Source organism: Hippocampus comes, unplaced genomic scaffold, assembly GCF_001891065.2.
Source record: "Hippocampus comes isolate QL1 unplaced genomic scaffold, H_comes_QL1_v1.1 scaffold48, whole genome shotgun sequence".
Taxonomy (NCBI): Eukaryota; Metazoa; Chordata; class Actinopteri; order Syngnathiformes; family Syngnathidae; genus Hippocampus; species Hippocampus comes.
Window position 1 is genome coordinate 2112895 of NW_017808403.1, and position 13244 is coordinate 2126138.

Sequence of the window (13244 nt, forward strand, 5' to 3'; positions counted from 1 at the left end):
TTTGTACTAACGTATTTTTTCGGTCTCTACCTGTTGAACTTTTACTTGAAAATGTCAGGAATCCGTACTTTTTACACAAGTATCGGTACTCTTTTTCAGTATAAATGCGTATCATGAGTTTAATTTTAAAAAATGATTACTTAAAACACATACTGTACAGATTAAAAAATACATAAATTATATATTTTTAGGGGCTCTCCAACTGTTCTTAAAATTATTACAGTAATAACGTTTTAACAGTTGACAAACGACTCAGAGTGCACTAAAGTGCGTCATATCCGGAAAAGCTGTCGATGTGCTTGTTTTACAAACTGCTTTGCTCGAGTGAGCGGGGCATGTCAGACGAACGTATTTCCAGACAGTCGATTTACATAAGCACCTCCCGCGCAGTAGGTTCGGGACTAAAGTTAGACACTTTACTCAAGGCGGGAGTTGAAGAAACGTCAGCGGAACTTTCGAGTAGACGCGCGCTTGGTGCGCGGCACAACCCGCGATCAAACGACGGCAGGCACTCTTTGACTGAAAAAAAGTCAATTCCGTTTTTTGCAAAAGAAGCGACCTTTAGTTCGTTTTTCGTCAAGTCAAGGAGCGGACTAGGCAGTTGCTAAACTCGCTGTTAACAATTTATCTGATCCGAAGAATGGTATCAAGGAAGCCGAACGACATGTCTGCTGGTGAGTAACCTTAACGTAGCTTTAATTAAATTGTGCGTTTCTCATATCGCTTACTTTTAATGACTACAATTCAAGTTATCTACGATATATGCAAGTGTGCGCGCGCGCGCAACCCGCTCCCCCGTTGAAGAAGCGAGTCCATTTCATCGAATCCTTTTATTAAAAAGCGAACAGATTGCATCAGCGACTGTTTACATTCTTAACCACACTGAAGGACCGTCACAATACGTATGGAACCATCTTTTACTTCAAATGTATGTAAAATCACTAAAAAAAGTAATTGCATCATACTCTGGGCCGGGCCGTACCATATCGAATCGAATCGTAGTCTTACTGAGTCGAACAAATTATTTCACTTTATCACGAACAATCCGTGGATCGTTTCGTACCCCACGTATCGACGAATTGTCTTTGACCGAGCGATGCATGCCCCTAATATATATATATATATATATATATATATATTTATATATATATATATAATACGAATGTCATTCGATGCATCTTATAAAAGTAGATATCATACTATCCCAAAATAACTGCTTTGTCATCAATAAAAACAAGCTGAGATATTTACACATTTTGCCCTTAAAATACGTGTTACTACTTTGCCTTTAGGTCTTGAGAACATATGTTGAGGTGTTTCCCTTGTGCCCTTGTGTTGTTCCTCCTGCCTAGGTGTCAATCTCCCCTTCACCGCCTTGCGGCAGCTGGCTCCGCCTGTGCGCTTGATGTCCGCAGCCCTCTGGAAGGTCATGAAACAGCGGGATGTCGCGCAGTACGGGGTCCTGGCAGAGTTTGTGGAGTCCACTTGCGACACGGTGCCAGGCTTGCTCACTCTGAGGCACCAGGCCAAGCTCGCATTAGGGCTGAGAGCGCGGGTGGGTGTTTGTTTCAGAACATTCATGTCACAAGTTTGGATTGTCTTTGGGAAAGTGCGTGATCAGTTGCTTGTCTTCCGTGTAGCAAAGTGCCACATAAATAGTTTGTCTCCATTTTAGAAAAGCGGTGTCTCTTGGACCTCGCCTGACCGCAACTCTCTCGCTCCGCTTCTTTTCCAGCTAATCTTGGAGCTCCTGCGTGTCCCCCAACCCGATACCAGCATCATCGGGACCCAACTGAAAAAGATCAGCGCTCCTTCTCGACCATCCACCTCTTCGGCTCCTACCGCGGTAGGCGCGCACTTTTGATTTCTCCTCTCTGATCTGAGCTCATCCAGCTTTTGCCCCCGCAGAAGACAGACGTCAAGGTGAACACATCAGTCAAGAGTTTTCACACGTTGGTCCACGAACTGCTCACTGACCAGGTTGCAAAAGAGGAGTTTTTCCAGGCGAGTGCTTCCAGGCAACAATTGCACATAACTAATGAATTGTAGCCACAGCCCCACAAAGTTAAACAGGCGGCTGAAATCTGTGAATGTTAATCTACTTTATTTTTTTTTTTTCCATTTCACTCAAGCAGCGGCATATCTGTAGCTAGCTTGTGAATTAAAAATTACAAAAGCTATATTTAAAAATGATTTGAATGACATCTCTCTGACAGCTTTTCATCCCTGGTGGGTGGACTTGGAATGTATCAACTTAAACAAGGTTCTACGGTATCTCTCACTGACAGGAGGAGTTTTTCGAGGGCTATGGACCTTTATTCGACCAGTCAATGGAGAAGCTACTGTGGGAGTTCCTGGTTCGGTTGGATCAACTTCTCCCGGTGCCGAGCCTTTCTCAGGTAAGGGAGAGCAAATGTCCGTCACAGTCGCCCGGATTGAAGAGTGTTTGTGGTCCGGTGTGCAGACTGTGTCCTGGCTCAGTGAGACTCCCGCGGTCTTGGAAGAGTGCGCCCATGCCGCCAGCCAGCAGCAGCTCCTGAAAATTTTGCTTGACCATGAAGCCGGTCTTGGGCATCTCGACGCCGCAGGTAAACCTGTCATCATGCAATGTTGTGCTGTTTTGAGGAGAAGTATGAACACCCCATTTTGAATATTTTTCGTGTGCCCACATGCATCTCACACTTTATTTTTTAGGAAGATGGCACTTTTATATTGTACTTGATTAAAAGCTAACAGTAGAATATAACGAAAGAAATTGGAAAGAATTGGCCAAATGTTTTGCTTCCGTGGACGTTGCGCTACACCATCTGGTGTGGACGCCTTGGCCACTCGGGACAGATAAAGATGGAGAAGAATTTTCGCAGTAACTGACAGTATTCTTCACTGAGGATGAATAATTTGTGCCTTTGCGTACTGAAATATAATTTTCAAATCGCCGTTGCTTCAAGCGATGCAGCACAGCCACACCGATGCTATTCGTTAGCCTGTCATTGGCATTTTACATTGTTTGTTACCATTTAGCTCAATGGACTAAACTGTGGTTGTTTTAAATAAATTATGAACAAGGTTGTGGCATTAGAGTTGAAGCTGGATTTGCTACCAAATGTGAAATAACAAAAGATTTAGAATACTTAATAAATGTGCTAAATATTCATGGTGGTGTGTAGAATTGTGAGGAATCAAATTCACATTTCTCATCTTGAAACAAGGCTGTAACATAACAAAATATGGAAAAAAAATATTGAATTGTTGTATTGTATCTCCCCCCCAGCACCCCTCCCACCAAACATGGGTGACTCCATCTTGACATCCCTCTCTTTACCGCTCTCTGGAAAAGTGCCCTCAAATCGGCAACGAGGCCCCGGGTCATCCTCTTCCGGCGATCAAGCTACTCAGAAAAAAGACGAAACGCTCTCCGTCGCCCCCGCGGTCTGCCGTCTGATAGCCGACAATGACGACGTGCCAGCAATGAAGAGGTCCAAGCAAGATGGCGACGTGCTGACAAACTGGAAGGCAAGGAGCAGCCGCGCCAATCGTAACCAAGAGGGCAGCGACAAGGAAACCGTGACGTCCCAAATGCATTGCCCCAGCATGGCGGCCTGTCTGCGCCACCAACCAAGAGTCGTGATTCGGAAACTGCAGCCCTCCGAGCTATGTCGAGGAGTGTCTTGTTGCAGAAAAGGTGAGGCTTTGTGAGTATTTTCTGGGTGCGCTGCACTCACTAAGGGGCTCACTTTGACTGATGTAAAGGCCTCACACCAAAAAGTGTTCAGGGTTTTCGAAAACTTCCGTCAAACCTTCAAAGGCTTCATAATAGATTTCATTTTTGTCTGTGTCCAGTATTTATATTATTTATTGGTCGGCCTGTCACAATTTTATATATCTATACAGTCAAACCTCGGTTTTCCAACGTCTGTGTTCTCGACCAAATCGGTTTTCGACCAAAAATTTCGCGTTTTTTATGCCTCGGGTGCCTCGGTTTTATGGTCGAAAACCGAGGTATGACTGTATATCTATCTATCTATCTATCTATCTATCTATATATATATATATATATATATATATATACATATATATATATATATATATATACACACACACACACACTATGGTGATAAACAGCAGTATCGTTTATTTGTTGTTGTTTTTTTATGCCCCTGATCATACTGGTGTTTGAGCAAAAATAATTAAAGTACATCCTTTTTAATTGCCATTATCAAAATTTTATGTCTCAAGATTTTGGAACATTTTCATTGAAATGTAGAACAAAAAGATATATTTACATTTATAAATAAATTAACAAAAAATACTGAGGCTCCGTTACTTTTCTATTGTTTTAATATATTTTATAACACCATTCAATGAGTATTCGACAAACATAGACACCACATACAGTATGTGTTAGTGGCAGAGTAAAATTATGTCTTTTATTTCCTTCCTTTCCTCTTTCCGTCCTGAACGATTTATCTTAATTTTCCTGTTTAAAAAAATGTTGTCAGGAACATTAGAGCAGGACTGCGTGCGGGCGTGGTATACTGTGTGTCTGTGTGAGTCATATGTAGATCTTTAATATTAATGCTTCAAAGAATAAGTCACTCGCAGAATGATTTACTTTGTAGTGACCTTTCAACAATGCACATTGCACACACATACTTTGAAATCAATGCAGGACGCCGATGGTTTTAGTGCTAATCGTCATTTTTATGCAAAAACATTTTCAAGGACCAAATTAGAAACAAATGCTGAAAAAGATGGCTTCCCATCGCTGCTGTTCAATGAGCTGTGTCCGCTGGTATTCCAATAGGGATTAATGACTATTAGGACCGTGCGATGTCATCGCATTTGCGATCCATCCATCCCTTTTCTGAACCACTTCTCCCCAGCAGGGTCGCAAGTGTGTAATAAAGCTAGCGTTGGTTGTAGTCTGTGCATTGTTGGACCTCAAAATCTGCCGATGAAACTTCACTTTGGGCTGCGGTGAGCCCCAAGTACATTCGCACTGAAGCGTGGGAAATCTGAGCGTGTCGCCCGGTTCCGTGATTGATCAAATGCAACATTTCCGAACGTTGCGATTTTTTCCCACTTCTTGTTGTTCCAATTTATCCGTTTTGTGTGTTAAGGATCTCGTGTCGAGTTGGAGAGGCTTTGCAGCGCAGTTTGAGTCGTTAGCATTTTCCTCATGCTAGCCATCGTCGAGCTCGGCATCCCCGCTTTTGTTTATTTTGCCGCGGCGACTGATGCGCCTGCCAGACCCGACGACGATCCACGCAGGTTCCGTTGGCAAAAAAAGCTTGGTGGCCCCCAAGGGTTACAAAGTACTAGGGGGAAACCTTGGCCTGGAAAATGGCTCTCTCAAATTGTACTTGATTAGAAGCATAGCGTGTATTAGAATGATCAAGAATGTGATGATTTCGCCCCATTTTTTTGCTTCAATTCAATGGACATTGTGGTACTCTGTCTGGTGTGGAGGCCTTAGCCACCGGGCAGGAGTTTAATACAAATGTTTATCGTTTATGCCTGTGAGTATTGTAGCGTCAAATATCCATTGCTTAAAGGGAAACAATACAGCAACACTGATGCTATTCGTTAGCCTGTTGTTGGCATTTTATGTGTTTGTTAGCATTAAGCTCAATGGATAAAGCTGTAGTTGTTTTAAATAATGTCGAAACAAACTTCAGTTCTCAGAAGTGAAGCTGGAATTGCTGCTGAAGGTGTTTAAACTTAGATTTTCATGATGAATCAGTTTTTTTTTTTGTTGTTGTCTTTTTTTTTTTTTTTTAACCCCAACAGCATCCCTCTCACCAAGCTTGAGTGACTCCACCTTGACATCCCTCTCTTTACCACTATCCGGAAAAGTGCCCTCAAATCGGCAACAAGGCCTCGGGTCGTCCTCTTCCAGCGATCAGACCGCACAGAGAAAAGACGAACTGCTCTCCGTCGCCCCCGCGGTCTGCCGTCTGATACCCGACAATGACGACGTGCCAGCAATGAAGAGGTCCAAGCAAGATGGCGGCGTGCTAACAAACTTGAAGGCATGGAACGGTAACCGTAACCAGGAGGGCAGCGACGAGGGAACGGTCACGTCCCAAAAGTATTGCCCCAGCATGGCGGCCTGTCTGCGCCGCCAACCCAGAGTGGTGATTCGGAAACTGCAGCGCTCCGAGCTATGTCGAAGAGGAGCGTCTTCCGACGGGCTGAGGATGAATGACGATAAAGAGTAAGCAAGCAGTACAGTATTTGCACATATTGGCGATACGGGTGATCCAATTGATGTGCTGCAACTCAAGTGAGAGACAAGCATCGTATGCCCACGAGCAGCCAAATTTCGCCTGGCTTGATGCAGCACCCCCCCCCCCCCCCAAAAAAAAAAACACCTGGTAGGCATGCATTTTTTTGCGGGTAATGTAAAAGAGGTTAAAATAATATTCAAGCATTTTGGAGCGTAGTTTGTGGCGTATTCATGGTTTAAACCAGTTGTTCTCAAACTCCACCTAAAAAAAAAAAAAAAAGGGGGGGCTTGACCACTTTAAGCACCAACATAATGACCAACATTAAATACAGTTGCGTAGTCGGTCTAAGTGCTTATGAAAATAATATTGCAAGTCACTGTAACATTATCCACAGTTTGAACATCAACTCTGAGCCTCACTATAGGAAAATTTTATCTAAAAATGTTAAATACAACTGAACTGTATTTGAGAAGTGATGCTTTCAAGGCCCACTAGAATGCGCCCAAATACCACACTTTTTGAAAATCACTGGTTTAAGTGATTCTTTCAGACAATTAAAACATTTTTAGACAGTATATATGGACCTTTTGGGGTGAGAAGGCAGCATTACTGTGTTTTTGTGCTCTGTACTTGGTGGGGGGCAATTGCATTTAAAAACATGCTATCCACGGTCTTTGTGTCTTATAACATGGTCTTTATACAGTATATATAACACCAATAGAGGACATCTCCAGTTTTAACTGGTATTTATATATTTTATTGTGTCTACTTAACAGGAATCATCCCACAGAAGTAAGCGGAGGTGCCCTGTCGTCCCCGTTACGGTGGAGCAGCGCAGGTAGAAAGTGCCACATTCAATTTTTGAAACCGGAGCTGGTCATTTTCTCGGTGGACTTTGCTTGCTCTTTTCGAGACTTTCTGAGTTTTCAGCGCTCAGCAGTCTATCGTCACTGTCATGTTTTAAAGGCCTCCCAAGTACAATTCCAACTTTTGTCTAAATTTTTTTACTTTGTCAGTCATTCTTACCAGCTCTGAGAGGATTATTTTGCGTGGTGCATTTAATGTTCATTTCTTTTCCCATTTCGTAACTTTTCATTTCAATAACACTGCTGTCGGAGACGTCATGGGTTCACTTGCACCCGTCAGAAACTTTTTTTTTTGTGGTCACTTTAGAAAACTGTGTTTCATAACATTTTATATGGATTGTGGTGTTCTACAGGGAAGTATTCTTGGTCCTGGGTTTTTTTTTTTTTTGTACTTCCAATAAGCAACATCAGCACTCAACACGGTGTTCAATATCAGCGCTATGCTTCTGATACACAAAGTGACGAACCCAGGAGTGAATTTTAGACTTAAATCCTAACATATTTCGTCAGCATTTTTGCTTTCATTCCTAATTTTCTGATTGGGTTTCGTCTGCGTGCATGTGTAGAAGCGCTGGACCCTTCCGGCGATGACTACGTAGCTGATTCCGAGGACGAGGCCACTGAGCGGGTAAGTGAAGACTTTTTTCCACCGCTCTGCATCGCCCCGTCCACATTTACCTTCCTCCAAAAGCCCGTTCTCCTCTCTCTCAGCTGTTTATGAAGCGTTACTCCAAAACCAAGCACGGCACGTATTTCCCCACCCTACGGGAATTCTTGAAGCTGGGAACCGCGCCGTGCCACGTGATGGCCAACGATAAAAATGACTTTGACCGTGTAAAATAGAAGTCAAGTCAGATAACTTCTTGACAAGAATAAATTAATTCATGTTCCACAAATGCAATAGTCATCAGAATGCCGTGTTTAGATGAGTGGAGCTGCATAGAACATATTATTGGAAAGACATTTTGTGACTTGACTTTCCCTTTTAAGTATCACATGACCAATAACTTAACTGTTGTTTCTGAATAAATGCTGAGTTTGTTCATTTGCATGTTTGGTGCCTTATGTCCTTGGTTTCCGGGGATTTTTTATTTTATTTTTTTTTAAACCTGTGTTTAACGGGATAGGTCAGTTGACAACCATTTCTCATTTACAAAGTACATTGACAGAGCACATTTTATTATTCCAAAAATTCATTCATTAATTCCCCCCCCTCATAATTCCACGTTAAGCCCTCCAGAATGACAATGCGGAGGTGGTTTTGGACTGAACTTTTGCTTATTAATTGCAAATTTAAAACAAAAACAAAGAATTCTTCAGTTACTTTTTTGCAATGAGTGTGGGGGGGGGGCAAAAAATTATTTTCAAAATGAGGCTGGGGGGCAACATTGAAGCACTGTGAATACTTGCCAAACACACTTTAACTGTGTTTGCGCTGCAATGATTAATCGGATCATTCAAATAATTTGATGACAAAATGAAAAAGGCACACAAAATTTTTGCCTCGATGCTTCACCGGAATCATTTTGTAATGTCCACACAAGTGACCAGAATCAACACAACCGCTGGGGCACAATTAATCGCTTTATTGCACAAATGCTAAAAAAATAAGAATCATAAATAAGCACATTCATACAGAAGCTTCCGCGACCCAACACAGGCAGCCACCTCTACCGGCACCCAAGTCACTCACCAGGCATGGCCCCACATTCTAAAACCACTACTTACTTACTTGAGGATGCTGATCACAAAAAGGCAAATGTACTTTTATCTCATATAAACATGATATTGTGTTTAATAGTGAAAGATCTATTTGAATCTGATTAATCAGGAGAATACTCAATCCACCTCCCCCACCAAAAAACAAACAAAAAAAAAAGGATATCTGCAGTCCTACAGTGGCTATTCCAAATGTAACAAGGAAACAATATCTGGAAGGTGTAATTTAGTGATGGTTTTGCTCCTCAAGGAATTACAGTCGACCACCCATCCCCCCAGTCGCTGCGATCGTTTCACCCGTGATGTACGAAGCCTCCTCTGTGCACAGAAAGGCCACCACTCCCCCGATCTCATCCGCTTCGCCAACTCTGGAGATGGGGACAAAAAAAAAAAAAAAACCTGCACGTTCACGTGGCGAGATACGGGTTTTAACACGTGAACGGGAGGTGAACCGTACCTTTTGATGCACATCTGCTTTTTGAAGTCATCCATGATGTCGTCATTTTGCCACAACTAATAAGAAAAATAATGCACAGTAATAAATAGAATTACTTTTTTTCTGAACTTAATCTTCACTCGTTATTGTTTTGCCTTCCTCACTTTGAGCAGCTTCTCCTTCATTAAACAGTTCAGCCCCGCCGAAAGGCTATGTTCAGGCTGCAGGTCTCCATGCTCAATTTGGATTTTTTGGGGGAGGGTAATTGATCACATTTACATATTGAATGCAACCTCAGTCTGTCTGGCTTGTACGAACCAAATGTGTCCCGAATGCGCAGAAGACGAGACAAAGTTACGCAAAATATCGTGTTTATGGAAATCAATATGGCCCGGCGGCTTTTTATCATCTCCTATCTACAGAGGAGCTATGCGGGAAGAGGTAGAAATATTTTGGGGGAAATGGGCCAAGGCTTTTCGATTGCCTCGTCTCATTGATCACATCTCCTCAAGATCATGTCACAGCATCACTGCACGTAATAAATGAACCCTCTGTGCGGGTTAATTCCAAAGGTCCCCCCAAACGTCCACTTTATAATACATGTTTCAAGTGGGATTAAATTAAAGACAAACTGTCTCCATTAAAATGAGAAGATGGAAGGGCGTTGCCCCATATCTCCTAAATAGTTCTACCTCCTCCCGTACTCTGGCGATATGAGATGTTAAAATGAGCCCATTTACACAGCACCATATTTACTTCTGTAAACACTGCGCCATGTGATGAAATTATTTTGGAGCTCGCATTCACATGAGTCGTGTTTGTTTTTCTCATGTGAATGAGTACATCAGAAGATCGGTTTAACAAAAAAAAAAAAACATCAGAGGTGGGCATCCCACCCTGACAGGCTGTGACTGTTTTACAATATTTTGTTCTTGAATATTTGTTAAACTTTACAACAGAGAAAAAAAGGCGAAGGGGTTGAATGTCATTGTATTTATGTTGTCGTGTTAATATGTAGACCCCCCCCCCCCCAAAAAAAAATGGGCCGATTTTTACAGATTTGAAAAGACCTAATTTCATCGGACTAAATCGTCCAGACGCGACTCGCGAGTCAAGATACACTTATATAATTTGTCTAATCATGGCAATAATTTAAGTCCAAAAGACAAATGCGCAAAGAAAAAAACATTCTGGAAGTCAGAAGTGTACATCTCACCGGGGTGCTGAAATGGGTTTTGATGATGCCGGGGGCCACGCAGTTCACCCTGATGTTGCTCTGCGCCAGCTCGGGGGCCAGCGCGCGGGTCAGACTCACCAAGGCCGTCTTACTCACGCTGTACGCACCCAAGCCCTGCAGAAACGGCAACCCCCGAGCCCCACAAAAAAAAAAAAAAAAAAGTCAGAATACGATCTTGCAAAAAGAGGCTTCTGGTCATTTGTGTTGATGGTCGGACCTGCATTGGTTGGTAGGCAGCCACAGACGACACGAACACGACATTTCCCCCTCTAAATGAAGCACAACATTTTGGAGGATCTTTATTTATACACATTACAACATAAGACATCACTCCCATAAAAAAAAAAAAAAATTTAAAAAAAAAAGGCCAATCTTTCCCCCCCCCCCCAAGTTAGACAAATCAACATAAAACATAACAAAGTAAAACGTCAACTGCTGTGGCTACAACATTTTCATTGTGCTTAAGTTTGTATTTTATGTAAGATGTATTTTTTATTGATTTGTTGGGTAATTTTGTGTAATTGAATTCCATAAAAATGTATTAAAATGTGCAATCAACTCAATTAGTTTATTTTAATGATGAATTGAGCTTGTTTATTCTGCATTAATGTACTCAGCTAACCAACCATTTACCTGAAGAATTCATGCTTGTTGTTTTTAATGATGAAAGGGAAGCGAAGAGAAAAAATGTGAAATTGTTTAAATCACATTTTAAAAATATTTTATGGAAAGGTTTCCCCCAAAAAATATTATAATTAATTTATGATTTATTATTATAATAATTATTTGTTTATCTACAATAAATCAATGAGCATTTTCACAAATGTATGCAAATTTAAATAGATGTAAAAAAATATATATATAATCAATGCAACAAACCGAGTATGATTCTTGATCATATTGATGCTTTCTTGAAATTATTCTAATTATTTTGACTTGTAACTCACCCCCTCTTTGCTATATGTGGTACCACCAACTTGGTCATGAGGAAGGCCGCTTTTACATTGACGGACATCACCTGAAAATGACGAGACAGCAGTTAATTGGGGGTGGGCGGGGGGGGGTTTAAAAATAAAAGTCCATTCTGGAACAAACCTTGTCCCAAACTTCCTCCGTGGTGTCCATGAGGTTTCCAAAGAAAGGGTTCACCGCCGCGTTTGACACCAGGATGTCAACGCCGCCGCACTGATCCAGAGTCTGCATGAAAAGCACGATAAGATTTCCATTTCATCTTGAAAGTATTCACAGCCCTGCGCTTTTTTTCCACCGTCTGAAGCAGCCTTTCTCGGTCGCCTTGGTTGCCGACATTACACGTTGTGCCGGTGACCTGGATGTCCTGGCTCTTGAGCAGGGCCACGGCTTTGTCCACGCCGGCCTGCCGCCTGCTGCTCACCACCACGTGGGCCCCCCTCTTGCCCAGGGCGTAGGCAGCGGCTAAGCCGATGCTGAAGGAAACGCGTTGTGAGAGGTCTCTTCCTTCCTTTGAAAGGCAAAACAAGATTCTTACCCAGCCGTCGAGGCCGTGACGATGGCCACTTTCCCAGCAAGACTACTCTGAGACATGCTTCTTTGCCCTGTGACAGGAGTGGTCGAAAGGCGTCTGAAGGCAACCCTCAACATCACCTGTGGGGTCACAAACAGGACAAGGAGGTGAAATCAGCGATGCAAGAATCCAAGAGTAATTCTGATATAAAAAGGTTTAAAAATGATTATGCATGCTAAGAATGGCATCAAAGCACTGTTTTTGTCCCACTCAAACTCAACTCACTTTAACATAGTTCCATGACAACAGGATAGTGACAAAGCACTGTTTTTGTTGAACTGAAACTTGATAATAGAAACCACGTTTTGCTCTGCCTAACTGATCAGAGGATGTAAAAAGCTGACGTCACCGTGGGCCAGTTGCTTTGCAAATTTAAAATCACGATTGGGTGAAGAAACGCCACTGCTGTTAAAATGTTAAAACATCACATTAAATTGACGTGGCAACACACAAAAGCTGAAATCTGATTGGGAAAAAAAATCAGAAATATACACAAAAGCAGTACAGCTAATATAAACGCTACAAAACAGCAAATATATTAATGCAATATCATTGCTCATATAATGCATAACTTAGGTTGTATGTCAGATCTTTTAATGAGGCTTAGTCCTGACTGTCCACCACTGAGCGTAACACTTGAACTGTTTGTAGTCCTGCAGTAGTAAAGGGGTCCCCCCCCCCCCCCCGCCCAAATTCAACTTCGCCTTGGGGCCCAAACAACTTTTGGCCGCCACTGCTTCCAGTGTGACGTTTAATTGCCAGCTGTGTGGCAAAAACATGCTTTAAGCTTTTGAAGACATCTTAGCGCACTAGTTAGCAGTTGCGTTATATTGTCACAATTCAACATAAACTAAAGCAGCAATTCGAAGACAAATTATGCATTCGGTGAAATAATAATAAAAAAAGTCAAGACCTTTCGACTCACTGCACTCCGTGAACTGGAACTACTGTTGTTCTTCCGGGTTAAAAAAAAAACGAACTTCCACAGTAAAAGCTTACAGTGGCTATCGGTTTGGTTCGTTTGGGTATTTAGACTTGCTTTAAATTCACGTTGTCACTCATTCTATTCTGTGATAAAGTTGTCGATTTTAGTTTAATTGCCATCGTCTGATTTCCAGCTATTTGTATCGAGCTATTAAACGCAACTCACGGCAAGGAGCCAATCAGAGAGCGAGCGAGTGGCCGAGCTATGCAATCTCACAAGTAACTGGAT

General features: G+C 42.1%; 2 protein-coding genes across 3 annotated transcripts; one reads left to right on the forward strand and one right to left on the reverse strand.

Moving 5' to 3' along the window:
• The first annotated feature begins 294 nt into the window (after window positions 1–294).
• On the forward strand, window positions 295–8147 carry tinf2 (TERF1 (TRF1)-interacting nuclear factor 2). The gene is made up of 11 exons (XM_019858399.1): window positions 295–674; window positions 1353–1555; window positions 1736–1846; window positions 1909–2004; window positions 2289–2399; window positions 2465–2588; window positions 3272–3682; window positions 5791–6217; window positions 7007–7068; window positions 7663–7724; window positions 7808–8147. Exons 1-11 carry the CDS (start codon window positions 641–643, stop codon window positions 7937–7939), a joined length of 1773 nt encoding a protein of 590 aa, XP_019713958.1. The 5' UTR covers window positions 295–640; the 3' UTR covers window positions 7940–8147.
• An 821-nt stretch (window positions 8148–8968) lies between these two features.
• Window positions 8969–13177, reverse strand: dhrs4 (dehydrogenase/reductase (SDR family) member 4). Of its 2 annotated transcripts, none has more exons than XM_019858401.1 (9): window positions 12957–13177; window positions 11996–12111; window positions 11756–11933; window positions 11584–11685; window positions 11436–11506; window positions 10706–10757; window positions 10468–10602; window positions 9273–9328; window positions 8969–9183 (listed from the first exon to the last, which is right to left on the reverse strand). In XM_019858401.1, exons 2-9 carry the CDS (start codon window positions 12106–12108, stop codon window positions 9069–9071), a joined length of 822 nt encoding a protein of 273 aa, XP_019713960.1. In that variant the 5' UTR covers window positions 12109–12111; window positions 12957–13177; the 3' UTR covers window positions 8969–9068. The 2 variants fall into 2 exon arrangements, with proteins under 2 accessions (XP_019713960.1, XP_019713959.1); XM_019858400.1 differs by having other exon boundaries at window positions 12945–13177.
• Window positions 13178–13244: the final 67 nt, after the last annotated feature.

Excerpts from the sequence above, each read along its gene's own strand:
- tinf2 (XM_019858399.1), top strand. The coding sequence starts at position 641 with ATGGTATCAAGGAAGCCGAACGACATGTCTGCTG. Across the intron at positions 3,683-5,790 it reads AGTGTCTTGTTGCAGAAAAG|CATCCCTCTCACCAAGCTTG; the intron begins GTGAGGCTTTGT and ends TAACCCCAACAG. Across the intron at positions 7,725-7,807 it reads AGGACGAGGCCACTGAGCGG|CTGTTTATGAAGCGTTACTC; the intron begins GTAAGTGAAGAC and ends CCTCTCTCTCAG.
- dhrs4 (XM_019858401.1), bottom strand. The coding sequence starts at position 12,108 with ATGTTGAGGGTTGCCTTCAGACGCCTTTCGACCACTCCTGTCACAGGG. Across the intron at positions 11,507-11,583 it reads CGGAGGAAGTTTGGGACAAG|GTGATGTCCGTCAATGTAAA; the intron begins GTTTGTTCCAGA and ends CGTCATTTTCAG. Across the intron at positions 10,758-11,435 it reads CCACATATAGCAAAGAGGGG|AGGGGGAAATGTCGTGTTCG; the intron begins GTGAGTTACAAG and ends TGCTTCATTTAG.